The sequence below is a fragment of the Festucalex cinctus genome, chromosome 21, assembly GCF_051991245.1.
Source record: "Festucalex cinctus isolate MCC-2025b chromosome 21, RoL_Fcin_1.0, whole genome shotgun sequence".
Lineage (NCBI taxonomy): Eukaryota > Metazoa > Chordata > Actinopteri > Syngnathiformes > Syngnathidae > Festucalex > Festucalex cinctus.
In genome coordinates this window covers 2,231,442-2,245,870 of record NC_135431.1, presented here as the reverse complement: position 1 = coordinate 2,245,870, position 14,429 = coordinate 2,231,442, and the positions used below count along the sequence as shown (strand labels likewise).

Genomic DNA, 14,429 nt, shown 5'->3' with positions numbered 1-14,429 from the left:
GGAACAAGAGAATGGACGACGTCATTGTAATTAAAACAAACTGAGCTACACAAGCACAAAATAGTGCGTGACGTCACGCTTGCGTTATGGTCATTGGATAAAGAGGTTAGCCGAGCAGACGCAATCGCATCAACGATTGCGAGCCCGGGAAAGGGTCGGAGCGGACAATATGATTGAGTTTACGCTATCTCTCTACCTTGAGGGACGTTTCTGCTGTGTGAAGAGGTCAACACTACAAACGGGTCTTCCACCGATGACGCGTTCGTTTGGATTGACGAGATGGCCAATAATCAGATTTGCGGGTCTTGCACGCCGTCTTGCACGCATTTCAGTCTGCACCAGCAACATTTTTAGCACAAAGTGGCTCAACTTGCAAACTTAATGTTTTCATTGTGACATCAACAAAAAGTATGCAGTCAAATCAACCAGATGAGATCACGTACTACTAATATCGCTAGTTTTGTTTTGACAGGCTCACTCACAATAATGAAACAAGTGCTGATAATCTTCGATAATGACGTAATTGGCATCTACCATTTTGAAGAATCATATGGCCGATAATAGATTTTTTTTTAAGTGTTAACTTCAGGGAACTAATTTAAATGTAAATTTAAAAAAAATAAATTTTTAATTTTCATTTTTGTTGACCCTGGGAACTCCCTGCATCTTCTGTTTTTGTTTGAAATTTAAACTAAGATAAGTAAAATATTAATACTTTGCATATTTTTAAATTTTGAAGACTTTATTTTGTGTCGAAAACAATTGTTTGTTGTTTTTTAACTTTTGAAAACATGCTACTGCTCCCGCAAGATCCTAGAACTTGTTAGATTTTTTTAAAAATATGTCTATTGACTAAGATTAAAAAAAAAAAAAAAACTCCCAATATTTTACTAACCCAAAAAGTTGCTCAATAAACGTATGCTTTAAAATTAAAAAATAAATGAATAAATAAGAGTTGGAGTTTGTATTTTTTCCCAAATTTTGATGCTAATATTTTCCCTTTTTAGTGAAAAATGAATATCGGCTCCAAATATCGGTTATCAGCGTCCTTCACTACTAATAAAGTTTTTTTTAAACATAATTAGCAGATTAAATTAGGAATCTCTATTTTTTTTCCCTGACAAAAGTCAGTATTTGCCTCAAAAAATGCATCTCGGTTGAGCCCTACTCAATATCCCAATTTTTTTTATAAGCAGAGTAAATATATATTTATAGAGGGACATTGTGTAAGATCAAATCTATATTTTGTCGCTGGCTTGGCAGCACATTCCAACCATTCAAGCGCTTCTCCACTTCTCATCTTGTTATTTGTGCTTGAGCACAAACGTGGACGCTTTTGGAGAGAAGACGTCGCGATTCACGACAAATATGTTTATGCCACAGCCGTCGACGGTCTCTCGACGGCCCGGATGCGTTTCGCGCTGCCTTCACCTTTCTTTTCTTTTCTTCTCCTCCTACCGCGTCGCCCTTTGACTAACGGCGACGGACATTCTTCTTCTTCTTCTTCTTTGTGGCTTTGTGTTCTTGTGGGTGTTTTTTTTTTTTGTTGTTGTTGAGTGTCACACTGAATCCAAAATGGAGTGGGCGGACCACAACAATAACAACAACAAGACAACAGCAGCAGCCGGCCTACAAGAGGCGAATGGTCACTACGCCAGCTCTGGCCTGCCTCGAACATTATGAAAGCGCTTGATTGTGCGACCGGCGCTCACTGGGCTGGAAAGCGTGACACAAATATAACCATCCAGCCTTCTTCCAAGGATACGACCGAAAAAAAGAAAAAAAAAACGAGAGAGAGAGAGAGAGATGACATTTATGAGGCACAATGACCTTTTTGGCTGGTCTACAAAACAAACAAATCCTACAGGATTCACGCACCAGCGGAATCCGGTGCAGGCGTAGCACGCATGTTTCTGCAGCGTATAAATAATGCAGAACGCATCTATGGCAGGTTCACACGAGGACGGCGTGGTTGTCATGTGGTCCGGAGGTCTTCAGTCAAGACGGATATCAACGTCAGATTTCACAAATGGTTTTGCACAACTGTTCATTCCTTCTGTGTATAACAGTCAATTATTTCTTTGCACTACTGTATAGTAGCAGTAAGTCAAATTAATTTGATTAATCCTCACTTTGAAAATCACATTTTTCTGAATCGTGAAACCAAATTTTGTCTTCTGGATTATTAAACAGTACAATATATGCATACAAGTCGAGCAGGTTGATTAAAAAAAATAATTAAAAAAAATGCAGAGACGTGAATACTGGCTGCCAACACTCGACCACAGACGACTTCCTGGAGTCAAGTGACCTGGCAGCAGGTGCCGACTGCGTTCTCGCTGAACGACACCTGGGGATGAGGAATGCTTCCTTTTGAAATGGACGACATTGTCATTGAGAAGGATGACAAAAAACAAAACAAAAACAACAACAACAAAAATCACCAGCCACGCCAAATTTCCATCCCAGGAGGCGACAGTAAATCTCCCAAAACGACGACTGGACGCCGCGGAGGGATCATCCACTTCAAACAACCTCACAAGATGAACCCCCCCCACCTCCTTTTCTGTTTGGAGAGATTAGCGTGGCGGAATTCCACAGCACATATCGCTTACCCACTCAACTTTGCTCACTGCCGCGATTTTGTGCTTTGAGCTGCCGCGCACACAAAACAACAACCAAAAAAAATAAAAAAATTTAAAAAAACAAGTCCCGGTGTGGGATGAAGTCGCTGCCTCCGAGGGCAGAGGAACGCTCGCGGCCCTTTCTGGTGCGGAGCGCTCGACCCGTTGATCTGATGACGTCTTAACCTCAACAGGCCCCGCGAGAATGTTCCCACACACGCAATCAATCAACACGCGCTCGACAAAAAACAAGTCAGCCGTAGCGCGCAAACACAACCTTTGTATTTGACGTCTTTGATGGTGATGATGATGCAGTGATTTTCAGGTTCTAAAGGTACCTGTTCCTAACTGCCCCCCCCCAAGGTGACAGGAACTGCTCCCCAAGTGTGGTATCGTCTTTTTTTTTTTTTTTTATCTCTCTTAAGTGAACTTCAGTTTCTAAAGGTTTTTAAGTGTACTTCGGGTTTTTGATCCACGCCTGGTCTTCAAGAGCCGGAGTCCTGCAGGTTTTAGATGTTCCCGTCCGACCTGCTTCATATCATCAGCAAGCTCGGCGGAAACATCTAAAACTTGCAGGACTCCGGCCCGTGAGGACTTGGAATGGGGAAGCCTGGTTTAGGATCATTAAATGTACTTAACTATTTGACTGCCAAAAACGTTTAATAACGATTAGTAAAATCACGACGTATGCCGCCATAAACGTTAAATGACGTCGTCAACTACCTTTTTTTTTTTTTTTTTTTTTATCAATGAGTAGTGCAACATATAAGTGCAGCGCTGCCTGGCCAATGGGTTGTGGAATCAAAAAACACCCGCTAACTATGGCCAGCAGTTGGCAGCATTGGCTCTCTTTTCAATGGGCTGCCAGTGTATGACATTACATTGAAACATGACGGAATCTGATGAAATGGAACGTTTTCAAGGACGACGTGAATGAAAATGCATCTTTTCACAAAAAGCTTGTTTTCTCCTTATTTCAATTTTCGCTCAATGTCGCTCAAATGACCTATTTTCAAATGGTGATTGCTAAAGAACGGATTACGTAGAAACATAGTTTTTTTTCTAATGAAAGAATGGAATGCAATCTTTCATGTGGGTAACCACATTGTATATATGTAGTAAAAGCAGACAATATTCTGTTTGCTTTGAAAGAAGAGTTAAAATTCTCAAAATCAGCTGTCACTTTTTTTGATAACATAAGTTTATTCTTTTAGAATATTTCCAGTTAATTTTTATTATTTTCATGCCCTGTTAGATTATACTGTAAACATTCTAGTTTTTTTTTTTGCATTAGATTAATACAATTTTCTTTAAGATGTATGTAAAGAAGTTTTTATGGCAAAGTATTGTGGTGTACATCTCTAGTACATGTAGACACCATGCAACCCACTTATCTCAAATTGTCCTTCAGGTTTTAAGATACTAGTCTTAAATAGTACTATACTGGTGTTAAACCGTTCTTCAGGTTCAAAGACAAGTCGTACTTCAGGCTTTAAGGTACTTGTAAGTGTACTTTGGGTTCTGAGACACACATCTGTAAGTTTACCTCAGGTTTTACGGTACTCGTCTTTAAGGCAAATGTATGTCTGCTTCAGGTCTTCGGGTATTAGTCTTTTAGTGCACATCAGGTTCTGGGGGTTAGCCTACTAGCCTTTAAGCGGACGTCATCAAACACATGTCCACAACAATCCGTCAGTGCTTCTTTAGGAAGCTCCTCAAGCCAATTAAGGTGCCCAATGGCTCAATTAGCGAATGCTAATTCCATGCACACATGCATATGTAGAAGCATCTATGTATGTCATCCACACTAGCATAAATTAGCCTGGTAACCACAACAGCGAGACAAAAAGGAGGTCAAGAAAAGTCAGGTTAAGGAAGATTTTGGGGGGGGGGGGGGGGGGGACAAAAACAAAACAAACCATTCTGGTGGCAGCGACACCCTGAGGCCGCTCGGGTGCGCTTACGTAAGAGTCTTTGATTAATTTACAGGTGGGCCAACGGCAGCGAAAAATGGTACACGGCGCGTGCGTGTGAGCGCGCACGTACACAACACGTGCACGCGCACGGCGGCCAAAGCAAAGCAAGCGGAGGCCGCGCCGCAGCCCATCGTGACTGTCAACAACACCTTAGCTCAAATTGGCTTACCTTGTTTTGGCACAAGCAGACGTCCGCCTCCCCCGGTGTACTCTCGTCGCTCCACGTATCCTGTTATTTTCTTCTTCTTTTGTTTGTTTGTTTGTTTGTTTTTTGTCCCCTCTCCTACATCCCATGAGAAGTCGCCGCGCCTCCCCGCCGTTGCGGGGCGTCCAACAACAGCCAGTTAGCCGAGTTAGCTCCAAGCGGCTAACTTAACTTGCGTGACGGATAACGTTGCCCCGTTTATGTCTATGTGTGCGTGTGGATGTCTTGTTGCTAACTTTACGTGGGTAACTTTACACTCGTTCCGCGGCGGCTGACATGTTAACATCCAAATAAAAGCAAGTTGGTGCCTTTTTTTTATGGTTGTGTGTTAGCAAGCTGGCTAACAAGTTAACATCGGCGTCTGTTGACAAACAAGCCTGCGTGGAGGAGAAGAAGAAAAAAAAAAATCACACACGACTCGAAGCCAGCGAGCCTCAACGTCAGTTAGCTTAGCCGCAGCTAGCCAGCCTGACTACGCAAGCACCCACACCGCGCTGGACCCCCCCTCCAAAACAAATCCTCGTCCGCTCGCCTTTGAGTCCTTCTCCCCGCGATGCTGCTGCTACTGGTGGTAGTGGTGGTTGGGCGGCTCGGCGTGTCACTCCCGTGCGTGGCCGAGACTGCTCGGCGGTAGCGGTGGCCCAGTTCGCGAAGCCAAGTTGTCACTATGCTCGGCGCTCTCCGCCATTTCCAAGCTCGCTCTCGCTCTCTCTCTCTCGCTCCAACACAAACAAACAGGGCTGCGAGGGCGCGCGCCGAGCCTGCGTGCGCGTTCACGAGAAGCATGAGAACATTACCTGGGCTAATGCAATATTACATCCAAAAATATTTATATATCGACATTTCTAACGCAAGAAGGCTGACTTTTTTTTTGTTGCCGTCCCTAGCAGAGAGTTCTTTATTTAGCAGGGTTACATTTTGATTGTACGGTCCCACTCGCTCTTTTTTTTTTCTTTTTTTAAATACTTTAAAGTGATAATAGCGCACTGCGTGTTTCAAAGGTTCTAATGTATATAAATAAAGCACTGATTAAACGTCAAGTACGAGTAGTGCCTTCGAATCCGATATCTTATTAAACACCATTACCTAAGACACACTTACTTAGAACTTGCATTTTTAACCATACGGTACCTAAACTCATTAATTAAAAACGCGTGCCTGAGTAAATGGTATCTACTTACGAGTATCACAGAATCTTAAGTTTGAAGTACATTTAAAGACTCGTATAGAATCCGAAGAATACTCACGAGTACATTGGAAACAATAATATTAAATGGGTACTTCACTTATTGAGCCCATTATAGCAGTAATAAGTTAATATTTTGTCTGTAATTAATTTGATACTTTCATTATTTGTCACGTACAATTAGTACCTTGAAAAGCACATTTTGCAACACTTGCTGTCGACTGAAAATGACATCACAAAGGGCTCAAGTAACCAATCACAGCTCACTTGTTTTCGAGGTTTGGTCATGTGACATTCACAAGCTGAGCTGTGATTGGTTACCTGAGCCCTTGTTATGTCATTTTTCAGTCGACAGCCAGTTGCAAAATGTTTTTTTGTTTGTTTGTTTTAAAAGGTACTACTTGTACGTGAAAAATAATGAAAATATCAAATTTATTATAGGTAAAATATTGTTCACTTCCTGGCTCATCAATACCTCAGCAGCACTCCTGGATAATCGTCATCTTTACAGATGTCACATCCGCCAGTTATTTAGCGTCTGAAAAGGACGGCGGACTCTCACATAATTGGCTCTCCTATTTTGTACTCCCACTTGGCAAATGACAACTAGAAAATGTTCAAATGAATGATTAATTAAGATGTGTTCATTGAAAACATCATTGACCACACTTTGTATGCAAATTGCCGCACACGCTGACATCTGGACTTCGGTCTGTTTTACTACTTGCTTCTCTTCCTCTGAGAGTCGCGTTGATCGAAACGAGTCTGTTGCGGTCTGGATTCTGCACCGACTTTAGCGGGACAAGATCTTGACGTGGACCTCTGAAATCTTTCCTCTGCCTTCAATAGCGTCACAAAAATGCAAAATTCCAAGTTTCAGAGTCACTTTTTGAGTCGTCATTTTTCATGATAGCCGTTTATTTTTTCCCCTAAGTTTTCTGATTGATTAGTATGTGACTATATAGAATATTACAAATTATTTTTAACATGCAATTAGATATTAATTTTAGTATTGTATTTTAATACAGGCAATTTAATAAACAGAAGAAGCAGAACTTCAGTTGTTTATGTGTTCAGTTCAAGCGGGAAAACTGGTGGATTGCATGCAACAACGGCCGTCATGAGTTTTCCCAGCAAGACGTCGATCGCGTCAGGTCACTTCAAGAGCTTGAACTTGCGGAGTAACGGCTGCACGCGTTCTTTGGGGTACGGCTTGAGGGCCAGGCAGGTGGCGATGTTCTCAGGTTGCTCAATCCAAAGCTTGTGGGCCACGCCGGCCTGGGTCAGGCTCTCCGATAAGCCCGAGAGGGCGGCCTCGTCCGGAGCCTGGAGGAACACAAGTGACAATTTAGTTTGATAAGCTGTCGTGGAAACAAGTTGTGACTTTTGGTGAGTCACTTCAGCAGTCACTATATCTTAATATGTCATAGACAACGGACGAAATACAATGGATTCTTGGTTTAGAAATTTCATTCATAAAATGCAATTAATACATTCAGGACATGCAGGACAAAGTTATATTTACTCTTAATTTTATCAGTGTGGGTTGAAAGAAAATGACTATATTCAATTTAAAACTCAGCCATGTCAATATGTCCAATGAATCTTATGCGGTTCTAGTGCACCCATGCTAAACTACCTCGTAAAACAGTCATGTTAAGGTTGCATACCTTAAGAATAATAATGAATGAAAAAAAAAAAATCAATTTCAGTAACTAACAATCTTTAGATGTGACAATACGGTTCGGCTCTATTTGCACCACACTTGTGACACGTTCATACTAAAATGGAGTACATCTAAATTAAAGTATTACACAGAGAAATGCGCAATGTAATATTAATTAAGCAGCAAAAAATGTTTGTTTGTTTTTATTTTAGCAACAAAATGAGATCAGTTGTCACCGAACAATACTTACTATAAATAAAAAACGCAACAAAAACATATGAAGTGGTAAAACTATCGTATACGCGTTTTAAACAACTTAGCAGCCTGAAATCCGATATTAGTCAAATGGAGTTTGGAGTGACTCACGCCGAGCACCACTTTGTGCATGGAGTCCAGTTCGGCCAGGTAACTTTGCGTGTCCCCGTCGGCGTAGTGGAGGTGGACGGCGGCGGTGGCGGCGTGGCACGCCTGCGTAATGACGGCTCCCAGCGGCCACGACAGCTTGTGGACCAGGTCCGAGCGGACTACCACGTATTGGACCAGGCGGCCCGGGGAGCCGGCGGCTCCCGAGGCAGCCATTTGTTTCTCCACAAGGGTGTATGTTTGTTTATCTTCCGGGTCAAAAAGAATGACCGCTTGATGAACACAATGGTGGTGCTGCCATCAAGCGACCGTTACCTAACATTGCACATATCTATTCAATTACATTTTTTAAAAACTGTTGAATTCAGTAAAATCCTGAAAGAAAGAAAAATTAAACATATATATATTTTTTAATTTAAAACGATTACAAATATATTTTTCAAATAAAGAAAAACGTTAAATATTAATATACTTATCTTATATCTTTATAGTTTAAGCAGTGAGGAAATGGTTAACTAATTTCCATAAATACATTTTTAGTTAAAAAATTGATAAGCAGTTTGGAAAATGAACATATTAAAACCTGATTCTTTCATTTGTTTCACAGAATACATATACAGTATTTTAAACTAAAAGTTAAATAATACTATTTTTCATTTGGGGGGGAAAAAAATCTGAAAATGTTCAAATATTACAAATCATTTTAGTTTTTCTGTACTTGTTAAAAAATTTTGTCACATGCACATGGGGAATTTCTATAAAATCTTAGGCAAAAAAAGTTATTTTGCTGCAAAATGTGAAATACAAAAATCTATACAATTACATTTTATACAAATCTACATATGTTCATCCGTTTTCAACATATTTTCACCAGATGTGCCAAATAGGAATTGGGAATCACACAGTAATAAATGTCACAATAATCATTTATTAAGCATACACATTTAATATAAATATAAAACGCTATTTTTGCTCTTAAAATCGGTGAGACATCATTGTATCTGTGTAGAGACAGACAAGCATACAAACGAGTTTTGTAGTCTACCAAAAAAAAGATCATCATCATCTTCATCTTCTATCACGAGGATGGTGCCCCCTAAAACTGATCTGGCGTCTAACAGAAAAGCAGCTTTTTCTTTTCTTTTCTTTTTTTTTTTATTACTATTATTCATCTTATTTTATCATTTTTCTTGGAACGCACAGAGAAGAGCAACAAGGACCTCTAAACCTCACGCACGTCTACTTCTCACTTGAGTCCAAAAAAAAAAAAAAATGATGAGAATGAGAAATAAACTAAAACATCCAACCTAGAAGATGACAAATCAGAGTGATGAGCGCTTAATTCCATCTCTTTAATTGCCGTTTGAGCGTTTCAATCCAAATCCTTAAATCCAAGCTTAAAGACCCTGCAAAGTGAATTCAGAAAATGTTTCGAAATGGCGTTGTGGTGATATAACTTTACTTGTTTTTAATCATTTATGATGATTTAGAGCGCCTGATCGTTAACCGCGAGTGTGCGCAAACCTCGGAGAGAAAAGAGCAAAAAAAAGGCGGAATCTTCTTTGAACAGCCATCATTGTGGACCGGGGGCGTGTCCGCTTCAGAGCGCCTCGTTGTGTGGCGCGAGTGCGCGCATGTCACGGAGAGAAGACAGGAGAGCGAGGTACAAAAAAATAAAATAGTGAGTGGGAGCCTCATTTTGGATCGTTCGCAATTTTTTTTAATCAATCAAATTTGTTAAGGTTGTTGATCGATAACAATCGCTCAATTTTTTCACTTTACAGGGACTTTCAGCTCCGTGTACTAGTACGACGTTTCTACTCTGTTGTAAGACAATTGAGAGGACAAGTAATGCAGCTGTCTTACGAGTAACATTTTTCCATTCCCGTTTGATACTTTTCGACACTTTGAGGACAACTTTGGCATAACAATCGCATGTTTGTCGTCAGTCAAACTCACTAGTGGGCATTTTGGTCCTACTCGTAGGTAAAGTGGCACTAGTAGTGGGGAAAATGTTACTAGCAAGAAGCAGGCGTGTACTAGAAAACAAACGCACTATTTATAGTACATAGACCTTAAACTCAATGACATCATCTTCTTCTCAAGCTGCCAATCATTTATTTGAGAAAGGGAACCCAGCCTGAATGTCTTTTTCTTTTCTTTTTTAAACAATATAGAAAACAAACATTTTCTCTCTCTTTTTTTTTTGTTCGTGTTTAAATCCAGACTTTTTTTTTTTTCTTTTAAGTTTGGCTGTCATGCTGCTGAATCCTGGTTTGTGTGTGCGTATGTGTGTGCGTGTTGTCAATCAAAAGGAAAAATACTGAGCGAACCATTCTTGCCGCTGAGCGTCCGGAAGGTCGATGGTGACGTCTTTTGTCTCAGGAGGGCTACGGGGAAGAAAAACAAACAAGGTGACAAAAATCATTCAAAAACTGATTATGTTGTAGTTTTAACATCAGAGCTTCATTCGGAATGAGTAAAAAGTCTCCATGTAAACTCGGCTTTGTGGAGACTTTTTAGTCATTCCGACTGAAATGATGCCGAATGAAGATCTCTGGTCACCTGTTTACATGGGACGTCATCCATTCCGATCTGCCGTTTACACGCTCCCCCGCACGGACTTCGATCACGTGATTTATCAAGATGGAGTTAATTCGTCATTTAGCACAGTAGTTTTGATAGTGTTAACACTTTTATTGAAGAAACATCTTGATAAAAAGTTTACAGTGCTTAAAAAGAAGTTCTCCACTCGTAGACAAGCTCCGGGGAGACGCCGCCATTTTAAGTGGGTGGAAACAACGACGTCATGACGCATTTACGTCCAGACAGAGCATGCGCGTTGCCGCACGCAGGAATATACCACCCCTGTGCTTCCGAATGAAATTCCATTCGGGTTCAGCCTTTACATTCCGATTTGAGGTGTTTATATGGAGCATTTTCATTCCGTTTGGCCGTTCGGATTCAGTCTAATCGGAATACACGGCTCCATGTAAACCCGGCTTGTGTCGTCTAGTAGTGCATAGCATGTCCGGCAGAGGGAGACAAACACCAGTTGAATATCAAGACTGCGTGCGCTGCAAATTACTCGGGTCATGACTCGGCACTATTTCATCATGGTTTCCGCTCATCATCATTTTTGCATTTTTGACACTTTTCGGCGGGTTCAAAATATTCCCTTGCGCGCGCCGAGTCGTGTTTTTAAGATGAAAGTGCATATCTGAGAGACGTATTAAAATTAATGAGGTGATTGAATGATTTAGAAAAGAGCGAGTGCGGAGTGAGCAATGGACTCATCCTGTAATTCAGAGTTGGATGCCTTCTACTGTACGTGACCTCATACTGTCAATTATGTGTGTGTTGTGGGTGGGGGGGTTATACCGTACGTGTAAGCAGCATTTACATTATCAAGAGTTCTTAATATTCATTAATTTACCTTTTGCTCTCTTATTTTTCTTTCTTTTCCCTCCCTTTTCTCTCTTTCAGGATGGATGGAGGGAACGTAGGAATGATGGAAGGATCCACGTGCTTCAATTCCACCTTTCATCCAACCGTCCATCACTCCTTCATTAATTCATTTGTACTTCTTTCCTTCCTTTTATGCCTTCCTTCTGTCCTTACTACATTTGTCGTCCGCCCATCATTTTCTCCTTTCGTTCCGTCCTTCCTTGAATATGTACATTTATGTACATTTTGGCCCACAATGTGCATTTCATTATTTTACATCCAAATTGTAACCTGATTTCTAGCTCATCTAAATCAAAACTTCCCACCCATGCGCGCCACGGACATCACGCAGCAGCAGCAGCAGCAGCAGCAGCGTAAACATGCAGTAAGTACAAAACAGCAGCACATACGTGCACACTTGTTTACTTCACGTGTGCTTGTGGGCATGCAAATGTGCTCCTCATGTGATCATTGAAAGTCTTTTTTTTTTTTTTAAAAAGCACATTAACGAGCAGCCTGCTTGCTGTAATCATCATCAAAAGCCCCCCCCCCCCCCCCCCCAAAGGCCAATAAAAACGGAAAAAAGAGAAAAAAAATCAGCAGGTGACGATGAGGATGAGCGAAAAGACGCCAACGACAGCAAAACGTGAAGACATACACACAAACATGCTCCTTTTGCATCCCAAAGCCATTCTTTGATGCCTCCCGTTAAGTCAAAGCAAGGAGCAAACCCCGCCCATCGACAGCAACCATCCAATCACGTCGTGGCGACCAGTTTCGAGACTCCCGTTTTCGTTTCTTGCTCTGCAGTTTTTCAAGAAAACTGGGCAATGTCACACATCATGACGGAAAGCGGTGGGGAATATCAGGTGTTCACTGGAGAGGAGGTGTTTATTTTTTGAAGTCATTTAACTTGACAATAGCATTTACTCAAATGTAGGGTGTTTACACGAGGATATATTTTTTTTTCGCTACTGGCAGCTCTTCAAGAGGAAAAAAGTTGTCTATTTGAGGTGAGGTGTTTATTTTTCGCAAATGAACTTGGCGTCTATTCGAGCGGAGACCATCATTTGAAAAGAATGGCAAAACGACTTAACTGACTGCTGTATTTTCGTCAGCATTTACTAGAGAGGAGGCATTTATTTTTTGCCCAAGCATTTTCACGAAAATATTTGCTAATACAATACATTTTTTTTTATCTTTAATTTATGAATATATATTTATTTTTAATATAAATACAACTGGTAGTTTAACAAAGGAAGCCCCAAATTGACAGGAGGTGTTTATTTTTCAAGTGTTCTATTTGAATGTCGTTCCCTTTCTATATTTTCTTCCAGTCTCTCTCTTAAACGGTGCACCCAAAACTTACTCGAGGCATCTGGTGGAGAGGAAGGCCACTATTTGAGGAAAGGTGACAAACTACACAGATTTATTGTTGTCAGTACTTAATACTATTTATTTTATTTACATTTGACTTTGTAGCTATGTCTTATTTCCCAGTTTTCCTGAATGCAGCATCGGTTTGAGAGAGATATGAAAAGGGGCGGTGACTCAACTACATTATAAATCTATATTTTTTTATTTGTTTTTTTTTGTTTTTATCATACATTCTTTGGGCTAATCGAGCTCTGTGATTGGATGATTTTATTTTTTTTTGCTGGCCGCCGGCCACCGGGCCTGAGACGCTCTCGTTCTCGCTCTCTCTCACCTCGTGAACTTCTTGGGTTCTGTGGGAGGTGTCGGCGGCGGGGGAAGAGGTTTGTTGGCGTTCAGCTCGAGGTGATGGAGGAGGAAGGGGGAGTGGGCAAGGGGTTCGAGGCGGCCGGGCTGGGCCGGGGGCGGCGGCGGAGGCGGCGGAGGCTGGGGCGGGCCGCCCCCGGGGACCGCCGGGCCCGAGCCGGCTGCCTCCAGAACCCTGAAACCGGCGGAGCTGCCGAATCTGCTCGCCGCCGCTTTCTCATTCTTTCGCTTTTGCTACACAGAAAGAAAAGGAGGAGGGAGCACGGGGGAGAGAAGGGGGGAGGTTCAAAGCAAAAAATCAGGGTGAAAATAATCCAAAAAAAAAAAAAAAAAAAAAAAAAGAGGCAAAATTAATTAGGTCAAATGAAAAAGGGAAAAAAAAGAGGAAAGGTCCCAAAGACGCGCTAACGTGATCGTCCCGACAGGGAGCCCGGCGCCGCTCGGTGGGCTTCCGACATCCAAATGGCTTGGAAAGCAAAGTGAGGCGGTCAGGAAGGACGCACGGCACACATGGCAACACAAAAAAAACCACACACACACACACACACCTCAATGATGAGCATGCGGTGCAGAAATGAAACTCTCGAAACACCCAAAATCATTTCGACTGCTCATCGGGACTCAGAATGGATTTCAATTCAGAATAGAAAGAATGGATCACATCTCAAAATAGCTCTTAAGAGGGAACAAAAATTGAGTTCAAAAGTATTAAAAGGCAAGTCAAAAATTAATATAAAAAAAAACAAAAAAAACGTAACATCTCAAAAGTAAATTTAAAAAATTAAAAAGTATTACATTTAAAGGTAAAAAAGGTTTTCAAGTAATGTAAAAAGTAAAACAAAAATAACTTAAGAAACATAATGTAATGTAAACAATGTAAAGTAAAAAGTAAGAAATGGAAGTAGAAAATCAAAAGTATTACAAGTAAAAAAAATATCCAAAGTAGAAATAAAAATGTAACAAAAATAAAAAAGCAAAATAAACAAAAAAAGCAATGTAAATGTAAAAGCAAAAAAACAAAAAAAAAAAAAAAAAGATTAAGAGTGCGTAAAAAAGTAAGAAAAATAAGTAAAGAATTATTACAAGTAGAAAGTATTAAAAATTAAACAAAATACATATTACAAGTACAATTAATAAAAAGTAAAAAGTACCTGAGTATAATTAAAGAAGGATTTAAAGTAAGTAAAAAAAAAAAAGAAAGTATGATACGCATGGTCGAAAG

General features: G+C 40.6%; 3 protein-coding genes across 12 annotated transcripts in view; all 3 read right to left on the bottom strand.

The window, feature by feature from the left end:
• Positions 1 to 6,206, bottom strand: part of ncoa1 (nuclear receptor coactivator 1) — a 240,715-nt gene extending 234,509 nt beyond the window's left edge. For 3 of the 5 annotated variants that reach the window (XR_013281095.1, XR_013281096.1, XR_013281097.1), the window contains exon 1: positions 4,770 to 6,144. The gene's annotated coding sequence lies outside the window, so the exon portion shown is untranslated. Of the gene's footprint in view, positions 1 to 2,615; positions 2,677 to 4,769; positions 6,145 to 6,178 lie in introns of those variants that run through there. The other 2 variants (XM_077509872.1, XM_077509873.1) reach the window with 2 other exon arrangements.
• An 837-nt stretch (positions 6,207 to 7,043) lies between these two features.
• On the bottom strand, positions 7,044 to 8,257 carry ptrhd1 (peptidyl-tRNA hydrolase domain containing 1). The gene is made up of 2 exons (XM_077510893.1): positions 8,024 to 8,257; positions 7,044 to 7,317 (listed from the first exon to the last, which is right to left on the bottom strand). The coding sequence occupies exons 1-2, from the start codon at positions 8,234 to 8,236 to the stop codon at positions 7,147 to 7,149; spliced, it is 384 nt and encodes a 127-aa protein (XP_077367019.1). The 5' UTR covers positions 8,237 to 8,257; the 3' UTR covers positions 7,044 to 7,146.
• A 671-nt stretch (positions 8,258 to 8,928) lies between these two features.
• fam184ab (family with sequence similarity 184 member Ab) overlaps positions 8,929 to 14,429 on the bottom strand; it is a 36,015-nt gene continuing 30,514 nt past the window's right edge. For 5 of the 6 annotated variants that reach the window (XM_077510041.1, XM_077510042.1, XM_077510043.1 and 2 more), the window contains 2 exons: positions 13,176 to 13,441; positions 8,929 to 10,410 (listed from right to left, as the gene is read on the bottom strand). In XM_077510041.1, coding sequence (XP_077366167.1) covers positions 10,329 to 10,410; positions 13,176 to 13,441 — 348 coding nt within the window. In that variant the 3' untranslated portion in view covers positions 8,929 to 10,328. The remainder of the gene's footprint in view (positions 10,411 to 13,175; positions 13,442 to 14,429) is intronic. The other variant, XM_077510046.1, reaches the window with a different exon arrangement.

Excerpts from the sequence above, each read along its gene's own strand:
- ptrhd1 (XM_077510893.1), bottom strand. The coding sequence starts at position 8,236 with ATGGCTGCCTCGGGAGCCGCCGGCTCCCCGGGCCGCCTGGTCCAATAC. Across the intron at positions 7,318-8,023 it reads TGCACAAAGTGGTGCTCGGC|GCTCCGGACGAGGCCGCCCT; the intron begins GTGAGTCACTCC and ends GTGTTCCTCCAG.